This window comes from Typopeltis vanoorti, chromosome 10, assembly GCF_054136105.1.
Source record: "Typopeltis vanoorti isolate ZY-2024b chromosome 10, IOZ_Tvanoo_1.0, whole genome shotgun sequence".
Classification (NCBI taxonomy): domain Eukaryota; kingdom Metazoa; phylum Arthropoda; class Arachnida; order Uropygi; family Thelyphonidae; genus Typopeltis; species Typopeltis vanoorti.
Window position 1 is genome coordinate 99,060,641 of NC_143558.1, and position 23,435 is coordinate 99,084,075.

The 23,435-nt window shown below is 36.7% G+C and overlaps 1 protein-coding gene across 3 annotated transcripts in view; it reads right to left on the minus strand.

The window, feature by feature from the left end:
• The window catches only part of LOC150102627 (papilin-like), an 843,028-nt gene that overhangs the window by 60,981 nt on the left and 758,612 nt on the right, over positions 1 to 23,435 (minus strand). For all 3 annotated transcript variants that reach the window (XM_090399411.1, XM_090399410.1, XM_090399409.1), the window contains 2 exons: positions 19,732 to 19,822; positions 8,948 to 8,986 (listed from right to left, as the gene is read on the minus strand). In XM_090399411.1, coding sequence (XP_090255537.1) covers positions 8,948 to 8,986; positions 19,732 to 19,822 — 130 coding nt within the window. The remainder of the gene's footprint in view (positions 1 to 8,947; positions 8,987 to 19,731; positions 19,823 to 23,435) is intronic.

Consider the following 23,435-nt stretch of genomic DNA (forward strand, 5'->3'; position numbering starts at 1 on the left):
TATACTTGAGAAACGGTTGAGAAGAATTGTGGAAGAAAAGCTTGGTGAAGAACAAGCTGGATTCAGGCCAAATAGAGGCTGTCAGGATCAGATCTTCACTTTACGACAAATAGTCGAGAAAGCATGGGAATATAACAAAGATCTGTATTTAAGTTTTGTCGATTTGGAAAAGGCATATGACAAGGTGCCAAGAGAGAAGCTATTTAATACGCTGCAGTTATATGGTGTCAATGGGACATTATATCAAGCAATACTTAGTCTTTATTTGAGTTGTAAGTCAGCAGTTAGAATTGAAGGAAGTACAGGAAGATGGTTTAATGTTAATCTGGTGTGAGACAAGGATGTACATTATCTATATGGATCACATTATGAAGGAAAGTGGTATTAAACCTGATATCAAAATTGGAGATGTTAATGTCAGCTCTTTGCTTTATTATTATTATTATTATTATTACGGGCAACTCCAGGGAGTCATTAGACTCATCGAGGGAGGCCCCAAATCATTTTCATCACAACTATTTGACATTCATACAGTATCTATCATACCTCGCCTTAAACTCATTCACTGTCACAGCATCCACCACAGACTCAGGGAGCGCATTCCACTCATTCACTACTCTAAAAGTAAAGAACCCAGCTCTAACACCTTTACTAACCACACTTTTGCCCAGTTTCCATGGATGTCCCCTAGTCCTCCCACAACCAGCCCTGTTCTCAAAAATATCTTCTGAATTAATTTTATAGAAACCCTTCAGTAATTTGAATGTCTCAATCATATCTCCCCTCCTCCGCCTATCAACCAATTTTTGCAACCCACAAATCCTCAACCTGTTCTCATACGGTTCATTCCACAGACCTGCTATCATCTTGGTCACTCGCCTCTGGATCCTCTCCACCTCCTCCCCATCAAGAAGAAACCTAGGTGACCAAATCTGAGCACAGTAGTCGAGATGAGGTCTTATCAAGGCTCGATACAGAGGAACAATAACCTGCTTGTCTCTGCTTGTCAACGTATTCTTCAGCAACCAAGTGATTTGATGAGCTGATTTGGCCACTTTTGCAATGTGTCCCCTAAATTTCAATTCCTTATCCACCAACACTCCTAAATCTCGTGCCTCATCAATTTCCTGGAGCACGGTTCCACCAATGCAGTAAACTGCCTCCCATCTTTTCACCCCAAAATGCATAACCTTACATTTTGCCACATTAAATTGACATCCATTCTCCCTAGCCCAGACCTCCAATCTATCCAAATCACCCTGCAAAATTTTGACGTCATCTGCATTCACTATTGCCCTACCCAACTTTGCATCATCCGCAAACAAATGAACTGTTCCTCTCAGATCCTTTCCTATATCATTTATAAACAAATTAAACAGCAGTGGTCCAAGAACAGATCCTTGTGGTACACCACTAGTCACAGGCCGTCTTGTGGACTCTACTCCTGAGTAAACCACTCTCTGATATCTGTCCGTCAACCACCCTCCTATCCATCTCACCAACCCTATGTCCATTCCCATATGCTGCAATTTACTGATTAGAATTCCATGTGGTATCCTGTCAAAGGCCTTAGCAAGGTCCAGCAGAATCACTGTAAACCCATTACCCTTATCCAGTTCAGCCGTCACTGTGTTATAATACGTGAGCAAGTTACTGAGGCATGACCTACCCTTCACAAAACCATGCTGTCCCCGATACAGTATCCCATTTTCTTCTATCCAATCTTGTATTTTCCTCTTGACTATTTTCTCTAAGACCTTGATAATGATTCCTGTTATGCTGATTGGCCGGTAATTTTCAACAGCAGCCTTGGAACCACCTTTGTGCAGTGGAACTATTTTCCCCTCTTTCCACCCCCTTGGGACTGACCCAGTCCTGAGGCTCAAATTAAACATAATGGTCAAGGGCACTGACAATTCTTTTGCCGCTTCACGTACGACACGAGCTGGTATACCATTCAATCCCAATTATGCGGATGATGTTATACTTCTAAATAAATCCGCTAAAAGTCTGCAAGATTCTCTGACTAAATTGAATAGCTGTTGTAATAGATATGGTATGAAGGTCAGCAATAAAAAGACAAACACAATGAAAATAGGCAGAATCATTGAAAATGCCAACTGTGTTGTGAATAGAGAACCTGTGGAACAAGTAAAACATTTCAGCTACTTAGGCACAATTTTTACTGAAGATGGTAAATTAAATATAGAAATAGACAACAGAATCAGCAAAGCTGGTATGGTGGGAAGTCAATTGAATAAATTCATATGGAATAAGAGAGAAATTAGTCGGAACACTAAATTAGCTGTATACAAGACAGTGTTCAAACCAGTTTTAACTTATGGATCTGAGAGCTGGGTCAGAAGTAAAACACTTGACCAAAGACTAGAGACCGCAGATATGAGAGTCCTGAGAAAGATTAGAGGCGTGAACAGATGGCATCAATGGCAATATCATATTAAAAATGAGGATATTAGGAAAGAACTTGACATTGTCAGCATCCAGGAATGTATTAGCAGAGCTAATCTCAGGTGGTATGGTCACTTAAATAGAATGGGAGAGGAAAGATTAGCAAAACAAGTGTTCTCTGCCAGGTTGGCAGGAAAATGACCCAGAGGAAGACCAAGATATAGGTGGATTGATACGGTACAAAGTGCCTTAGACGATAGAAATATAAGATCTGATAATGTTGGAGTCTTGACAAGTAACAGACTGATTTGGAGGAAAATTGTAGATAGGAAGTTAGTAATGATGTAATTTTTTCATGTAGTACTGTCATATCCTGTACACCCCTTGAGGGTACATAGCAGGAATTTGATGATGATGATGATGATGTATAAACAGAATTTAGCAATACATATAAACAGAATTACTAGAAAGTACACAAATAGGTAAGATGTCCTACAGCACTACATGATTATTCGAAAAATAAAGTAGTAAATAAGATGCATACACAAATTGTATGTTAAGTGATGCAGTATCTACATATAAACAAAATTACTGCAGAGATTTCAGCAGTAGATAAATAGATATCTTAGGTTAACATATGTATATACAAAACAAGTCAAGGAAAGGTGACAACATCTAGTAAGATTACAACAAACATTATTATACTATTACTTAAAGAGTCAGAAAGGAATTATTATACAGCATTGATGCATAAAATTTAAGTTTAGCATTATGGTATTTACATATTAACAAAATTACAGCAGGGTGATACAAATATACAAGATCAAGGCCTATGGTAATACATAATTGGTCAGATTTTAACCTAATGAATAATATACAGGGTGTTCGGGATAAATTTGACATATTTATAATTAATTATATTTTTCCGTAAGTTACATGTATTAACACACACTTCTCTTCATTTAAAAGTTTGGACCCTTCTTCATTCATATACAAGATGTCAGAAAGGATGGATAGCTGGAACCCACCTGAATCATGGAAGAGAATAACTTGTATCATGATGATTCGTGCCCGCCATCAAAATAAGGATATTACGACTGCTGCCCAATGCTCCCTGAATACAGTAAAAACAATCAGGCATGAACTAGAGACTTGCAATGGTGACTACGAGGATGTAGCAAGAAGAAAGATCCCTAGCAGACGATCTGATTGCGTTCGTACAGCAGAATTCCTTGCAAATCTGCAGGAACAGGTGTTGAAGAACCCTGGCATTGGAATTCGGGCTTTGTTCGTGGAGTTGCTAACTGTAGTCAAGCCCAGGATAACAAGGGTAGCCAATGGTAGGCCGTATGTATGGCAGCAGGATTCGGCCCCTTGCCACACCTCTGGGAAAAGTCAAAAATGGTTGTCTGAAAATTTCTACGACTTCACCAGTCCAAATGTTTGGCCTCCAAACTCCCCAGACCTTAACCCCATGGATTATTTTGTATGGGGCGCAGTTGAAAAAGACACCAATCGCACTTCCAGTAATACAAAAGCCCAGTTAATGGATAAAATTAAAACAGTTTTTGCGGCCCTCCCCAGGGAGACTGTAGCATCAGCTTGTTCGAGGTTCCGAAGCAGAATTGAAGCTGTGATCGATGCTAATGGTGGTTATTTTGAGTAAATCTTGTTGATAGTATTGTAATTAACTCTGCCTGCAATGTTTTTTTGTCAATTCATTAAATTTAATAGATACAAAGAAGATTTTCTTTTTCCTTACGAAACTGTCAAATTTATCCCGAACACCCTGTATATGTATAAAAGTTAAGTTAAGCCAAAAAGTATTTACATATAAACAATTTATGGTCAAATGTGTTTGTACAAATTAATTCTTTCTAAAAAATTAAACACATCATGCAATTTGCCTGAGTCTGCTAGCATTTCCCTGAGTGTATATGGCTTGATTAGATAGGTGAAATTTTCATTCCTCTCTCGTGTAAATTTTTGACAATCTACCAGAATATGATGAATACTGAAATGTGTGTTGCATTTTTCACATATGGGAGAGTCATCAGCTCTCAGTAAATGAGAATGCGTAAGGTGACTGTGACCTATGTGGAGCCTAGCAAGGACAACCTCCTTCCTTCTCTTTGTACGTTGACTAGAATGCCAGTGTTTAATTTCAGGTTTAATGTTATATAATTTGTTTGTTGATGCTTCTTGCCATGCTAACTCCCACTGAGCAATTAGCTTTGATCTTATAAGCTGTCTGTAGTCTGTATATGGAACTGTCAAACAGTATGTGGAGAAGGTATGAGCTGATTTAGCAGCTGCAGCTGCATCTGCAGCCTCATTTCTTTTGATTCCAATGTGGATGGGAATCCAGCAGAACTGAACATCGAAATTAAGGATTTTCATTTTGTGAAGCAGGTGTAGCACCTCATAAAGTACTGGATGTGGATTATACATAAGAGAGGAGATAGCCTGTAAAGAGATCAATGAGTCTGTATAAATTATACATTTTTGGTAGTAGTTTTCTTTTATATGCACAAGTGCAAGCTGAATGGCATGTAACTCTGCTGTATAATTACTGCAGTCTGGTGGGATCTGATTTGAGATAATAATGTCAGGAAACACAGCAGCACAGCCAACAGAGGTGTTAGTTCTTGAACCATCAGTATAGATGGGTAACAAATCAGCGTGCGCTGCTCTGTGTGCATTAAACAATTGCAGGTAAATGGATGATGGGGTATAAGATTTCTGTAGCTGACAAAGTGAGAGGTTGCAGGATGATGTGCAAATCTGTCATGGAGGAATGCTGTTATGTTTAGTGTAGCTAATGTTGTCAACATTTATACTAACAGCTTGCACAGTTTCTTTAATACGCATACCAAAAGGATGTATAGCAGTTTGATGTGTGATATCCATTGGTGGCCCGTACATAAGCACTGCAGCACCCGCAAAGAAAAAATTAAAATTTTAATTTTGTTTGTGTTTATAAATAATAACAATGCTTACAACATTATATAAATGCAATACAACATGTTAAAGTCTACAGCTTATGTTTAGACATTGATTGAATAGTTAATAATTGGAATTGTTCGATTAACACTTAAGACTATGAAACAAATGCACTGCGATCTAACGCCTATATTCATTTGCGCTAGTCATTACACGTTATGTCATTCAGACACTGTCCAAACGGCAGTGTATTTTTAGTATCCTTACGCACGTTATTTCTGTGAGATATGAAACGTTTATTATTGGTGCATGTACGTGGTGAACTATTTTTTGTCAATATTATTTTATTTTGTTAAAATAAAATATAATTATTTATTATAGATACAAGGCTGAATTATGATGAGAGTCACTCTTGAAAATATGAAAAGAATTATATTTTTTCAATTATCGTTACACGAAACAAATGCACTGTGATCTAACGCCGATATTCGTTTGCACTTGTCATTGCTATTGATACAAAACTTTTATTATTGGTGTTTGTTCGTGGTGAGGATGAAATATTTTTAATAAAACAATTTTTAATATGTAAATTTATTTATTAATAAATTTGTTACTGATTAGAATTTTTTTTTTTTTTATATGCAGCATCCCCACTTAAAATTTTCACTGGTTGCCACTGGTGATATCGAGCTTACCAATGCAGAGAGAAGATACTATTCCATGTAGGGTGATCTGGGAGAGATTTTATTTTTTAGGGCATAATTAAGAGACAACTGTTTCCGTTGAAGTGATGATAGAGCTGGTTCATTTGCTTCAATATAAAGACTTTGAGTGGGTCAGGTGCGAAAGGCACCAGTGGCTATCTGTATACCCTGATGATGGATGGAATCCAATCATCGTAATTACTCTGTCTTGCCAAACCATAGACTTGGGTTTGGCAAGACAGAGTAATTATACGTTCAAATTATACATTATACGTTCAAATCCAGCTTTGAACGTATAAGTGAATGATAAAGATGGAGCAATGAAGCTCGATCAGTACCCCACTCAGTAGACGATAGAGTGCGAAGGACATTCAAAGTTCTTTCGCACTTTTCTCTTAGTTGACGAATGTGTGCTAGAAATGCGAGTTTACTGTCAAAGATGAGTCCCAAGAACTTTGTTTCTGTAGCTACTAGAATAACACTATGTCCCATTCTTAGTTCAGGATCTGGGTGATGAGTGTGTTTTCAACAGAAGTGTACACAGACACTTTTTTCTGTTGAAAACCTAAACCCATTATTAAGAGCCCACAGAGAGAGACACATGATCAATTGCTTGCTGAAGTTGTCATTCAATTACCCTCACGTTATGTGAGTGACAGTAAATTGTGAAGTCATCAACATATAGAGCATTGTCTACAGTGGGAGGAAGCTGTTCAATGATTGAGTTAATTTTAATAGCAAAAAGGGTTACACTTAAGACAGAGCCCTGATGATATGGTCAAGATAGCATACTTCCCATTCTGACTTGGAAAGTTCACCTGGACAGAAAGTTTTTAATAAATACAGGGAGGTGTCTTTTGAGACCTAGATTATAGAGGTCTTTTAATATGCCATATCTTCAGGCTGTGTCATAAGCTTTTTCCATGTCAAAAAAAACTGAGACAAGATGTTCTCACTTCAGAAATGCATCTCTTATACACGTTTCTAACCGAACTAAATGGTCTAAAGTTGATCGATGTCTACGGAAACCACATTGTGTATTGGAGAGAAGACTGTTGCTTTCTAAATACCAGAGAACTCTGGTATTTAGAAAGCATTAACCATTTTCTCTAGTATCTTACAAAGACAGCTGGTCAAAGCAAAGGGTCGATAATTATTTGCTTGTGTTGGATCTTTTCCTGGTTTTGGGATAGCAATGACAATTGACTTATGCCAAGAATTTGGAAACTCTTCCTCTGCAAGTATTCTATTGTATAGTAAGAGAAGAAGATTCATAGAAGATGATAGTAGATGTTTTATCATTTCATAATGGATGTCATCAGGTCCTACTGCACTAGGGTGAGATTGTAGGAGAGCTCTTTTTTTGTTCCTCCTTGACAAATGGCTGATTATATGGCTGAAGAATGTTGGTAGAAAAATTAAGCCTTTGTTTCTCTTGCTGCTTTTTCAGTATTAAACATTCTGGAGAATATGAAGCTGTTGCTGGGATTTTAGCAAAAGTTTCTCCCAAAGTATTTGCAATAGCTTTGGGATCAGCAAGAACACTTCCATTATAGTCTAAGGTGGGCAAATAATGTGTATTATATCTGCCTTTCATTTTCTGGATTTTATCCCATACAATTTTTGGACTGGTCATTTGATTAAATGATGTAGCAAAACGGATCTATGATTGTTTTTGACTCTGACATCTTACATAACATGCTTTGGCCCGAGCACACTTGAAAGTTATAAAATTTGATGTGGTGGGGTATCTACGAAATATGCTCCATGCTCTGTGTTGATCTTTTTTGGCTGCCTGACATTCTGGGTTCCACCAAGGCTTTGGATAGACTGGAAATCGAGATAATGTTTTTGGGATGGAGGTTGCTGCTGCTGGACAATGCATTCTGGTATATATTTTACAACTTCATCGATAGGTGTTTGACTGATGGCATCAGCATTAAATTTTGCAAGATGAGAGAAAGTGTTCCAGTTGGCCTGGTCCATTTTCCATATAGGTATCTGTGTGGGTGAACATGGTTCCTGTGAAGACATTGTACAAAGAACAGGAAAGTGATCACTTCCGTATATGTTCTCTTCAATGTCCCACATGAGCAGGAGAAGAATGGAAGGGGAACAGATTGTAAGATCAATTGCAGAATATGAGCAGGTAGGCATATGGAAGAAAGTATTGAGTTTATTATTTAGAAGGGAAAGGTTATTATTATTATCAAGAATTTTTTCAATGATTCAACCTCGTCTATTAGTGTTGGCACTACTCCTTATAGTATTGTGACTGTTAAAGTCACCCATCAAAAGTATGGATGCAGGCAGCTGTGAGATAAGGTTATCAAGATCAATTTCATTTAAATCAGCATTTGGTGGTAAATAAATTGAACATACTGTAATAAGAAATCCCACAGAGAAGCGAATCGCTACTGCTTCCAGAGAAGTATTAATTTGGACCTGATGGAAAGGAATATGACTGCCCACTAGGATAGCTACTCCTCCATGAGCAGGACCATCTCCAGTTCTATCTTATGTACAACAGTGAAATTCCTAAAGGTACGGTCCTCATTGAGTCTTAAGTAAGTTTCCTGTAGACAGAAACAGAAAGGTTTGTGTTTCTGTAACAACATCTTGATATCGTCAATATTCTGGCGGATCCCATGACAGTTCCATTGTAAAAATTTTCCTATCTATTCCTCTAGGGAACATAATGGCACACAGGATCTTATCTCAAAGAATTCTCTTTTTTTGCTTTGATCCATAATAATTACTTACCCAGAACCCACTAAGGTTTCTGATGTATATTTCATCATTTTGGAAAGCTCAAATTTCCGAAAAAAAGTTTTTTTTTTAATCATTAAAAGAAATATCATTATGATTATGAGGCTGAATATTTAACTTACCTCTTAAAGGTTCTTGAGTTGTTGTAGACATTTGTTTATCTAAAAAAAAAAAAAGAAAGAAAGAAATAACGTAATATTTATTTCTTTACGTAATAGATCTCACATTATTTCACATAAATATATGGCTGCAAAAGAAAAGAAAGATGAACAATACTGAGAAAAACAGAATCAAGACATGTGCTAAAGTTATTATCATTGTTATTATAATTTTTTTGACCTCCATGGAGTCACAAGACTCATTGTGAGAGGTCACTGATCAATAGAAAGTCTATCGTATCATTCTTTAAACTCATCCACCATTTGCACTTTCACCATCTTCTGAGGCAATGCATTCCATGCTCCTATCACTCTCCATGCAAAAAAAAAAAAAAAAACTTCTCACCTTTTTTTCTCACTATTTCCTTTTGTAACTTCCAGGAATATTCATAATAGATTATTATTATTATTATTATTAATTCACTCAATCCCAAGCCATTCAAATGCCAATCCATCATGTCTGCATAATTCCATCCTTCCATCATATATCCACAAACTGCACTCAATTCTCCTCACACAGCTTTGCTAGCATACAATTCACAATTTGGGCTCAGTGTCTCAACTCATGATTGGAATACCTCGGCAACACCCTGAGAGTCTTTCTCACTGTACTGTACTCAATATTCACTTTACTCAAAATTTCACTCTACTCAATAACATCTTGATATTGATCCTTACATTCTCTTTATGATCACTTACATCATTTGTCCCCACAACTACCTTTAATTCTCTTGCTTGTTTTTCCTCCTTATGTCCAAAGCATGAATTATTCTGCTCATTCTTCCTCCTGGATAGCAGACCTTATGAACTCTCTCATTAATCAATACTCTAACAATGAAATATCCATACACTGTTATTCTTGAGTCACTCATCACTTCTTTTATCTTTTTTTCTTTCATTCTATTTTTTGCACACTTTCATTTGTTTCCACTAAACGTCTAATATCCTTCTGTATATTCCTTATTTAATTTTTCATTTTGAATAATTGTTTCTTCAAATCTTGGATTCCGATAATTTCACTCTCTGTCACTCCTGTATTCTCACTATCTCCCATTCTGCTGCATCTTAGTTCCATTTCCTGATTTCTACTCACAATCAATTTTGGCAATCCATTCTAATCACTCACCATTCTCCATGCAAAAAATCTGGTCTGCACATCCCTACTACCTGCACTCTTACACAACTTCCACAGATGCCCCCCCCCCCCCCCCAGTTCTGTGACTACCAGTCGTATATTGAAAAATTTCACTTGTATCAATTTTATAAAATCCCCTTAGTATCTTAAAAGTTTCTATCCACTCTTTATCCTCTCTTTTCCACTATCAACTAAACTTTGTAACTAACAAATCTTCAATCTATCCTTGTAGGGAGTATTCCACAGACTTGTCATCTTGGTCACTCATCTGTGAATCCTCTCTACCACCTCCTGGTCCCCAAGAAATCCAGGTGTTCAAATTTGTGCACAGTAGTCAAGATGCAGCCGAATCAGAGACTTATAAAGAGGAATAACAACTTCCTTATCTTTATTTGTTAATGTGTTTTTCAACATCCAAGTAATCCTCTCAGTTCTTTTACCAACTTTTGTAATATGTCTCTGAACTTCAACTCTTTGTCTGCCATTATCCCCAAGTCCCTAGCCTCATCAATTTCCTAAAATTCAATACCATCAATATGATACACCATATGCAACCTTTTCAACTTGAAGTGCATAAACTTACATTTTGCAACATTAAATTGACAATCATTATTCCTTTGCACACAATGCAAATTTATTTTAAACATCTACATCGTGTTTATCAACTATTACTCTCCCAGTTTTGCATCATCAGCAAATAACTGAATATCACCTCTTAAATCTTTTCCTATCTCACTGATATACATATTAAAAAGTAGTGGCCCTAGTACTGAACCTTGAAGTATCCCACTAGTCACCATGATTTTCCTAGATTCCACTCCAACATATACTACTCTCTGGTGTCTGTCCATCAGCCACCCCTCTATCCATGCTACTAGCCTCATATCCATTTCCATTTGCTCGAGCTTTTGTAGCAGTTTTCCATGTGGTATTCTGTCAGATGCCTTGACAAAGTCGAGCAGTACTACGGTGCAGCCATTACCTTTATTGAATTTTGTTGTCACTTTATTATAAAATGTGAATAAGTTAGCAAGACAGGACCTACCCTTCACAAAGCCATGCTGCCCACTATAGAGTATCGCATCCCTATCCACTCACTGTTGTATTTTCCCTTTCGCCAACTTTTCTACTTTAACTACCACTTTCAATATATTAATTGGTCTGTAGCGCTACTTTTATGCAGCGGTACTATCTTACCCTCTTTCCACTCCCTTGGAAACCTGCCTGAGCTGAGACTTAAACAACTTCATTGGAGGCAATGCCAATTCTCTTGCACATTCATGTAGTACATGGGCTCACATGCCATCCAATCCCACTGCTGTGTTCACATTCATATTTTTTAATATATTGAACACCTCCTATTCATCTACCTCGATGTCGATATGTGTCTCTGTAACGTAAGCAACTATGAAATCACCACATGGATGATACACCTTTGCCAAGTGATCACTCAGCAACTCAACTATTTCTGTTGGTTCAGTCACCTTCCTATCATGAGCATTGTTTAAAGTCATCCTGCCATAGTCATTTTTCCTCTTATTTGCTACATAACAAAAAAAAAAAAAACTCTTTCAGTTTTACTTTGGTCTGTTTGGCTAATTCTCTGTCATAGTCTGATTTGACCTTTCTTACCATAGTAGTCACCCTTCTTGCTTGTACTTTGTACTGCTCATGAGTACTGATAATTTTTTTTCTTTATATTACTTCCACAATGTTTTCTTTTTCTGCAGCTCTTGCTTTATATTCCTATTCATCCACTTAATTCCAACATGGTTTATCCTCTTGCCCTTGGGTATTCAGTCTGATACTGCTACTCTCAAGCAATCTGAACACTTGGCATGCATCACTGACATTCTTTCTTTGTACCTTCTCAAGCCATGGTATTGTTCCAAGATGATTCCTGAGTCTCTCATAATAACCAGCCTTATATTTGAACATAAATCCCTTCTTGACAGAGAACTCCACATGTTTGGTAACTTCCCAGAACAAGACTGCATAGTCACTCTCCAGTTGGAGGCAGGGTGTCTACCTTGATTATGGATATACATCTTATGATGTTATTATAAGATCCAACACTCTCAAACACCTTGTTTCATGTAATTATCCCTTAGCATCTGTATAAATCAACTTCCCTCCAATCGATATCTCCATAGTGAAAGTCTCCCATAATAATTGTTTGGCCTACACTCATTGTACTAATCTGCCAATTCATGGTCTACATCTTCCTGTGGACACCCTGGTCCATAGCAGCACTCAACAATGTATTTTGTCCTATTTGCCTCTATTTCACACCAGACATCCTCAGATGAACCACCTCCCTCAGACCTAAAATCCTCTTGAACTTATAATTTTGTTGGTTGTAAATCTTCAGCTATCATCAGCAAAACTCTATCTCTTGTCCTGTTCCTTCTCTCCACCCTGAAAATACAATACCCTTTACATTCTGTTCCTGTAACTATATCATTTTCAGTTTAACACCTCATTATTTCCCAAACCAACAGAAATCTCATGAATTGTTTTCTCTCTCTCTTAAATCCGATGACAAATCCAACAAAATGGCTAGTATAACAACATTGATGTCACATGCTTTTCATGTCTCTTACAAGTTTTTAGTTCTCTAATTTTTTTAAATTCTTAATGTTTAAAATCCATAGTTAATAGTGTCATTATTGATTTTAATCATATTTAATCATAGTTCATTCATGATGCAAATGTGCTACAAGATTATGCAACCCTAGACATTGACATTTTTTTTTTAATTTCTGCTGTTTGATAGTGGTTCTACACCTTCAACATGATTTTATATCTCATATTATTTTTGGCTCAATTATCAATCACTGTATTAAACATTATGTCATCCTTACCTCCAAAATATCCAGGTATGTCAAATTAGTACTATTACTTTTAGTGCCTATAGATTGGAATATTGGGATGCTCCATTGTCATAAAAGCCTCTATTTTTAATTATTTAATATCAAAAACTGCATGTAGATTTCAGAAAATCATAAATATCAATATAATTCAATTGTCATTCATCGAATGGAGATACTGGCAAGAACCAGGATCCGGAATTGGGTTGACAACAATGGCAATCTTTGATGGAGAGAATGGATTTGCTGAAGGAAGGTCATGTTTTAGTAATTTACTTCTTATTACAATAGGATGACAACTTCATTGGACAAAAGAGATAGATACACAATAGTATACATAGATTTTGCAAAGGCTTTTGATAGATTACTGCATGATAAGTTGATAGTCAAACTAGAGTGGATGGAGTTGGATTATTAGACTAGGAATCAGCAAGTTGTGTATGGAGAAGCAATATCCTGGAAGACGAAAGTCACTAGTGGGGGAAGATTTGAATGGGAATAATACGGCTGTTTGCAGATGATGCAAAATTGGGATGAACAATGAGGAGTTGAATGTTCTGGCCTTACAAGTAGACTTGAATAGATTGAGTTATAGGGTATGGAAGTGGGGATGCCAGTTCAATGTTGCAAAATGTAAGGTTTTAAAATTTGGGAACAAAGATGGGATGTTGAATTTATACTTGGTAAGGATATATTGTTGGAGGCTTAGGAAATATGAGAACTTGGGATGATGGTGGATAAGGATCTAAAAATTTAGAGGACATATTGCTAAAATTGTGAGGACAATATAATGAATTGTGGTAATGATGTGGAGGATACTGACTTGTAGAAGTAAGGAGATTCTGGTTCCATTGTATAAGGCCTTGATTGGGTCACATATGGACTACTATGCACAGATTTTGTCATCTGATTTTCCAAAGGATGAAGAGACGTTGGAAAAGATCCAGAGGCAATTGATTAAGGTCATTCTGATCTCTGGAACTTTGAATCAACAGAATCTAGTGGATAGGAGGAAGAAGGGGTGATAAAATAGAGACATACAAGTTGGCAAGGGGTTATTATAGGATTAACTCTAAAGAGTTTTTTTCATAAATGGTGGGAGATGGGGGGAGAGAACAAAAGGTCATTCCTGAAAGATGTATAATGAACATGTGAGCAATGGAGTAAGAAGCAAGTTTTTTGCATGGAGAGTTGTGAATAATTGGAATGGATTGCCTGAGAGGGTGATGTCTGCAGAGAAAGAGAGTGTGAATGTGTTTAAAGCATGGTTTGATGAGCTGTGTGCATGACAAAGGGACCTCCTAGATGATTCTTTGACTCCATGGGGGTCTTAGGATGATGATAATAATATATATATATATATATATATATATATATGAATGAAAGTTGAATTATAAGGATATTTTGTGTGTGTGTGTGTGTGTGTGTGTAAAAATGATCAGAAAATTCATGGAAACATCAATTACTTGCTATTCTGAATAGCCAGGTGGATAGCATTTCCACACTCTATCTCCAGGGTTTGACTCCCATAATAGCATGGGTGTTTGTGAATGTCCTTAGGTAGTAGATAAATTTCATCAGCTGGTGTTAAACCATCTTACTGGAAGTCTTAAGTGGTTGAAAAAATATCACATTTTTCTAGGGCAGAGTTCCTGGGTTTTCTAAACTTTAGCTCACTCATGATACAAATGTGCTACAGGATTATGCAAACCTTGACATTGACTTTTTTTTTTTTTTTTTTTTCCAGTTAAGCAACATGAATTTTTAAATTTCTTTTTTGCAGCACTACTTATCATCCTTACATCCACAGTGCATTTGGTTCTAATGACACATTTTGACTAAAAAGATCTTGTTAAAATTCTGTCTGGGACAAAAGGAACAGTTTTGTGTCAAATCAATTGAATATGAGTTAGCCTATCTCATGTGAAGATGGCACAGTTCCTCCTCCAAGACATTCATTTTTTTTCTTTTTTTTATTTATTTTTTATTATTATTATTATTTGACACCTCCAGGGAGTCCAAAGACTCATCGAGGGAGAGTGTGCTAACAGCATCGAACGATTGGTTCCCTTCCAACTACTAACCACGCTCAAACTTACTTAACGGAGCCATTAGTAGCAGAGGCTCTACCAATCGACCAACCTTTGCCGGCAATTTTTACAATGAGAAACAGAAAGACAAACCGAGTAAAGGACACATGCATTAATGCAGCAGATTATTGAGATAGGATTAACTCTTCTATGAATTATCAAACATTGGGTTTATAAGAAGCCAAGTTAGCAGGCCACTGAACCTAATGCACAGGAGGTGAGACAGAGAGGAATTCATTTAATCATATAATACTAATTTTACTTCAATTTAAACAATCATCAACTGCTAAGTTAAACAAATGATAATAAATGGAGAAGGTATTTCATAACTGGTAGTATATTATAATTACTATTAGACCATATGGTATACAGGAATGGTAACATGCATCTTCATACACTTTGGCCCTTACCCGAACCCTCATAAGTGTGTGTAGCTAACTCATCTCACAGCAAATTAAATCTACCACAGAAGTTAGAGTGTATGGAAAATACAAAACCATGTCTCACTAAAATGGTGGTAACTGTCTGGTAACTCTCTTCAATATACACTGCTTGGAAAGAAGATGAACACCCTGTGGGCAAGGTGCATCGTGCCATGTAAAGAGGCATGTGTTTGTAGACAGTATAAATTGAAGAAATATGATGCTCCCAAGTCAGTAAAACTGTGTCCAGGTAAAGTGGCCTGTGAGAAGGGAACTGATGGAGTTTGAAAGCAACATTGTGATAGGATGCCATCAGTGGCATCACATGCCCATTTCGTTTGGGTGTGCTGTCATGTGGCTTATGCAAGCTGCAGTACAAAATTCATGTCAATTTGAACATATGATTGCATTTTTATCGATATATGAAAGTTTTAACGCTGCATAGTGCAATGGCACTCATCTTAATTGGTCCAATGCAATTAATAGTAAGATAACTTTGAATACTTTAATTTATCAATTAATTTTAACCAAGTCTGTGTGTGTGGGAGGAAGGTGTGTAAGATGTATTAGAAAACAAAGGAAGGAGAATGCTATATTTGAATTACTCAAAGGTGTAATTTGGAAGAGGAAGACAAGACTTGCCTCCTTTGACTATAATCATATAATCTGCAAAAGCTCTGGCAGAAACATGACATTCAGTAGATCGTCAACACTGTTTCCCATTGTAAATATGGGCAAAAAAGTTATAAATTATTTATAGAAAATTATATATTAAAAACTTGCCTATATATCAGTGTTCCAAACACATCAATTCACACTTCATGCATATAAAACAGATGAAACTCAGAAAACAAAAACAGCAACTTTAAATGGATTGGTTGACACAATAACCAATCGCAGCCACTGATTTCTGGGTGCTATTGTCTCAGCGCACAATCTGCCTCGCCTTCTGGGTGGTTAAAATCACTGGAAAGCTAAGAATTCTACCTGCTGCACCATCTGTACATTGATTTAAAGGGCTCAAAGGTATCATCATATTTGTGACCATACACCCCAGCTATTAATGTGAATGTCATGCAATGTTTCATATAAAAGTTTAATGGAGTGAAACAGCACTGGGAAATAATTAAAAATAGTATTTAATGCTTTCAATATTTCATCTCAGTTACAAAGACATCATCAGGGAGTACAAAATTAGACCTGTAGCGTGTGTGCACACAAAGGCAGCACAAAACTAACTAAAACACGTAGAAGAAAGACTAGAGTCCTTATTAGGTGTGTGTGTGTGGGGGGGGGTGCCCTCTATGGACATCTATCAGCAGCCTAGAATGTAAACTGAGATCTCAAAGTATTAGCGTTTCAGGTGTATATAGAGTTCCTTGTTCTTGCAATTTGGCCAATTATGGACATACAGGAAGATCAGATACCATCCAAATGGAAGAACATAAAAATTACATCTGCAGTCATGACTGTGGTCAATCTGGACTTGCGAACAGTGCTTTGGGTACAGCTCACAGAATCAATGGAAAAAGACCATCATGTTCCATCACAGTAAATATAGAAGAGAAAGACTATTTTTAGAATCTGCTGCTGCTCTTAATTAGTGTTATGTTTCCCATAACACTAATACTTCGATATCCCAGTTTACATTCTAGGCCGCCAACTGCTGTCCATAAGAGGACTGCCCACATAGTTAGGACTCTTTTGTCTTTTGTCCACATGTTTTAGTTAGTTTTGTGCTGCCTTTATGTGTATGTGTGTGCATGTGTGTTACCAGTTTCATTTTGTATTCCTTAACAATGTCTCTGCAACTGAGACAAAATATTGGAGGCACTAAATACTGCTTTTTAATCATTTCTTAGTGCTGTTTCACTTCATCAAACTTTTATCATGAGTTTTTCCAAGTACTTAAACCTTAACACACGAATAATACAATGTTTATGCATTGAAAAGTGTCCTCTTCATTAATACATTGTCTGTAATTTTAGGAATCACACAAAGCCAGGAATTAGGGAAGTCTTTAACAGGATTAAATGCAAAAATATTATTATTATTATTTTTATTATTAACATATGACCTCCATGGAGTCAGAGACTTCGTGGGAGGTATACGCTATTGCACACAATGCTTATCCAAGAGTGCCTTTAGCTGATTCAATGTGTCTACACCTACAGCACACTCGGGCAATGCATTCCACTCACCAGCCACTCTCCATGCAAAGAACCTATTCCTCACTCCTCTATTCACACCCTCCTTATACAGTTTCCATTGCTGGAAACTGTATAAGGAGGGTGTTCTACTCTTATTCTACTCCCCTCTCCCATTCTATGAAAAATCTCTTCCATGTCGACCTGATAACAACCCTGACTAGTTTATATGTCTTAATCATATCCTCCCCCCCTCCTATTCATGAGGCTCTGCAACTTACATTCTCTCAATCTATCAGTGATGTTGCTATTCTGTAATTGTGCACAGCACATCCTGAATATATGCCTCTGGATGCCATATTGTAGGCCTATCTGTTAGCAAATTGTTGAAAAATTAGGCCGTCCCAGGTCTACAATCAGCGATACCATACTGAGATAGAAGTGCAAGGAGTCAACTGCAAGTGCTACCTGCAGTGGATACAGGTAGCACTCAACTACCTCACTCATTGAACATCACCATAGGGTGTATGAACAATATGTAAAAGTTCATCAACTAACACGTTAAATGAGGAATTCTGGGCACATCGACTGGAACATGAATCTTTCAAAAACATTCAGAATTGAGGCTCACAACATGGATTTCCATGGTAGGACCACAATATGCAAACCTACATGTAGCATTGGCTTCAGTGTTGCAAAGAGTGTGTATGGTGGGACATGGAAGCTTGGTAAAACTGTGTTATGGAGCGATGAATCAGGCTACACCCTCTACCGAGATGGATGTGTGTGAATGTGGCAGATGCCCAATGAACATCTCTTACTAGAGTGCATAACCCTAATTAGGAAATATGGAGGTAGTAATGGTGGTGTGATGGTATTGTCCTGTTTTTCCTTGGACCTTTGTTTGCAGTGCCACAAACATTGAATTCTGATAGGTATCTGAACAGTCTGAACAATGCAATGCTTCCTACTTTGGTGTTTCTACGGATCTGACAGCTCTCTCTTTCAGCAAGACATCATGTTATAAGGCTGCTGCTGTTGCTGTAACTGCATGGTTTGTGGACATGATCATCACCACACTTGACGTGGCTCCACAGAGCCTTGATCTCAACCCTATTGAACATCTGTGGCATTGAACTGGAGCATTGGGTGTAGTTACAGGGCATTCGGTCCACAACAGTCCAAGACCTCATTACATGCCTGCAGGAAGAATGGCCTAAAATTCCCATTGGTTGCTATCGTAGGATTGCTGCAGTCATTGCAGTGAAAGGGGTCCCACATCTTATTAAGGTGGGCACCATGGCTGTTTGTTTCTCACATAATGGTGTCCATTAACTTCTTTCCAACCAGTGTACTATAATGCAGGAGGTTAGAAAATAGTCAATCATAGGTGCAATATTAACTGGTTGTGGTTGTACTTTTTTGTGAATCTGCAAGCAATGAAAAATATGGCAAAAAGAACTATTGTACTTTAAATGAATTATTTTCTTTGGCAATTCATATTTATAAAAAGGGATGTCTTCAACTATGAAGTTCATAAAATATAATTATGGGAAAAGAATAACAGGATAAAAGTAGTGCCATCTATCTCAATAAATAATAATGATTTTGATTGGAACTGTATTCTAACCAAGTAAATAATCTTTCTCTCTCTCTCCCTCCATCCTTACTTACTGAAGTCCAGAAAGTAGCTTGGAAGAAAATCACTAAATCACTTTCAAATGAAAATACCTGTGAAAGTTTCTCATGTCAGAAACAGGATATTAACTCAGATTTTTCAATGAACAAGAGTGCACAACATCGGATTATCCCTAGAAGAATTTTATAAGAAAGAAGATGTGGGCAAGGTTTTTTTTTTTTGTTGTTGTTTAAAAAAAAAAAAAAAAAAAGGAAAAAGAACAAAAGAAAAAAAAATATTAAAATTGTCTGACTTTTTTTTTTTTTTGCTAAAATGCAGCTTTTTAAAACAGAATCAGACATAAACAACACATTTTAAATTAAATTTTAAAGTATTTTATTATTTTATTTTTGATGTTTAACATGAACAAATTGCAAATATGGGTAGGTTAACTGAAAGGACTTACCAAGGCGACAAAGAGTTTGATGACGTGGTTCTCCATTCATATTATGGTAAGTTTGCACTATGCACTCTGTGCCATTAGGACAGCTTATACTCTGTTATAAGACATGCAAGAAGTCACTATTTATTTTACTAATACTGTTTAATAACTACATTTCTGTAACTGCTATATTATTGGTTACATTAATACTGTATTACTCACCTTTACTACAAGTTGCCCCTATCATGAAAGGTTTGCTTACGCTTGGATCTACCGAAACTTTTATAGTTTCTATATTTGGCATGAAACTCTTGTAGTTTCTCTATTCGGCTTTGAAATAATGTTGAAATAATATCCACTTAATTGGAACAACTATATTTAATTTAACCTGTTCAGTACCAAAGTGACTACTTCAAAGGATGTAGTAGAATTATTTAATGAACCAGCAAAAATACCGTGTAACATTCATAAGGAAGACAAATTCTATGGCAAGAAATGAATGAACAAGAGGTAAGAAGTGTTGAGTAGGCTAAATGTTATTAAGGTTATGGGGCTGAATGATATATCTTGATGCATTTTCGAGGACCATACAGAAGAGCAGATCAAGCCCCAAAAATGGTTGTTTAATGAGTCTTGCAATAGACAGTGGAAAGAGGATAAAACAGATTTCTAGTTACAACTAGTTCTAGGTATGTTTAAGGTAGTGAGGTAAATTAGTTTGGTGAGAAAAGGAGAAAAAAAAACATTATGTTACATAGCTGCAATTTGTTTTTGTGCATAGGCATTCTTCTGTCAAGTGAATCATTTCTATAAATAAAAGATATCAAGAAATTATATACTTGGTTTAATCCTTTATCCAAGCGTAAGCAAACAAGTTTGCACCTGAACTATTTTCAGGACTGGGACAACTCGTATAAAGAAGCTAATGACTTCACATCACTTTCCTTAGTATCCCATAATGGAAAGCACATTTCCTTGCAGACATGTATAATGCTATTCATTTTTGGAAGGGTCACTACCTAGACCGGATTCCCTGTTTATGTGCAGGAGTTACCTCTCCAAAAACTTGTGAGATCCCTCAGATCACCCAACAGTGAGCGACTTGAGTGATCATTTAACTCAGTGTTGGCTCTGCTCAGTGTGACAGGCTCCCCTACCACCAAGCAGAACTGCTCATATTCCAGGGAAAAGCATCTGCCAAGGGAGCCCTAATATAAGCCACCCAAACAGATCCAATATTTGGATGCTTAAAAGCTCCCCAAGACAAAAACTTTAAGAGAGCAAAACACTCTGCTCCCCTGAATGAAGCTACCAACTGAACCTTTATTGAGGTCCCATCAGTGGGAGCCAGACCCAAAGGTGATACTATGGTATAAGTAATGCAGAAGTCATATTTTCATATATGAGTAGCCAAAAGGTGTCGCACCTTATTATTAAAGTACCCTGGATTAGAGAAAGTTGTTGGAAGTTTTTCCATTTAGTTATACTATAAATTAAAGATACCAAGAAATTATATACTTGGTTTAATCCTTTATCCAAGTGTAAGCAAACACGTTTGCACCTGAAACCAGTCTGGGTAGTGACCCTTCCCATAATGCATAGCATTATACATGTCCACAGGGAGATGTGCTTTCCATTATGGGATACTAAGGCAAGTGATGTGAAGTCATAGCTTCTTTATACGAGTTGTCCCAGTCCTGAAAATATTTCAGATGCAAACTTGTTTGCTTACACTTGGATAAAGGATTAAACAAAGTATATAATTTCTTGGTATCTTTAATTTCCAAGAATCATTTCTATGGCTGCTATTCTTCACACTCAAATCTGAGTGTGGAGAATAGCATAACAAAACTTATATCCTACTAGAAACATTTGAAAATTTTCTTCATTCAATATTTAATCCAGTGCAGTGGGAAAAAAATAATCCCATTCTGATGTTTTGTGTTAAATGATGAAGAAACTCTCATAAATAATTTTTCTCTTTAAAACTAGCTTGACTTAAAACTGTTCTTGTGAATCCAGAACATCTACTCTACTCATCATAGTTCATCCCAATTTTGCATCATCCTCAAACAACTGAATATCCCCATCCAAAACTTTCCCAATATCATTACCATATAGATTAAACAGCAATGGCCCTAAAACAGATATTGAAGATAGTCAATCTTCAATCCAATGCACTAGTCTAATATCCAACCCCATCCGTTCTAGATGGACTATCAACTTATCATGCAGTAATCTATCAAAAGCCTTTGCAAAATTCAATTATACCACTGTGTATCCATCTCCTTTGTCCAATGAAGCCATCACCTTATTGTAATAAGAATATAAATGAAGATAAAAGAAATGAAGAATATAAAAGAAAATATATTTATATGAATATAAACGAAATTCAGAGTCAGGATCAGGGAAATGGGGATGGTCAGAATGAAGAGAGAAGTGTATTATAGCAGAGAGAGTAAAGAGTGAGTGCATTAATGGGATGGCCTCAAAGAGTGGAAATCGTTATGCTTGTATAGTAATGTAAAGAGTATCAGAAATGAATAGGCTGAGTGTGTAGCATTGATTGAATCAGTATGCCCAAAGATAATTAGTATAAGTGAAACTTGGTTGACTGAGGATGATATACCATCAGGACTTGAAATGGTAGGATATAGAATTTTATGAAATAATAGGAAGATGAAGGGGGGGGGGGTATAGTTAATGGTAGCAGAGGAATTGTGTCCTTCAAGAGATGAAGAGTGGTACATGTCAAGATTTTGAAGCTATTTGGTGTGAAGTATAGATCAATAGAATAGTATATCTAATAGGATGCTGTTATAGGCCAGGAAATGTGGAGAGTATTGATTGTGAAATGTTTAGACATATTAGTTGGGCAAGTAAAAGGAGGATGATCATCCTAATGGGAGAATTATTTATAGGAATGGGGATTGGAAAGAAGAGATACTGTATAATTCATTATAATAAATTTAGTTTAATGCTTTAAAACTTCCAACTGTATAATTCACTCTCCTTGTTACTATACATTGTTGAGTTTCTGTTAGTAAGGCAATAGGACTGAACAGTTTATATATAATAATACTGAACTGTATAATATTAATAATTATTATTATTATCATCATCATCAGACTTCCATGGAGTCTGAAGACTCATCTTGGGAGGTCCCACTCTCACATGCACAGCTCATTATACTCCGACTTAAATACATTCACTACACCTACAATCACCACACTCTCAGAGACAATCCATTGCAATCACCCACCACTCTCCATGCAAAAATCTACTTCTCACTCCTTTGCTCACATCCTCCTTAGTCTTATCACCACCTTTATGGAGTGCAATAATTTTGCACTTCTTTGGAATTTTGGCCAATCTAATACTCATGTTAAAACAGTAAGTGGGGGGAAGAAGTCTGACCACACCTCCTCGTGACCCCCCCCCCCCAAAAAAAAAACCCCTTGAACTTTGGACCAAATTTCTTATGGTCTGATCTCAAGGTGACTAATGTGGCAATGGCATACAATTATCCAAAGAAGAGTCACAGGAACAAACCAACCAATGCTACTGCATCCAGGGCAGCTGACACGTCTGGGCTCCTGATGGAAAATATCCTACAAGGACTCATATTAACATTTTGCAACTCAATATCAACGGTACTCAGAGAAAAATAGATGAACTTAAATGCATAATTTACAAAAACAATATTGACATTGCTTGTCTACGAGAAA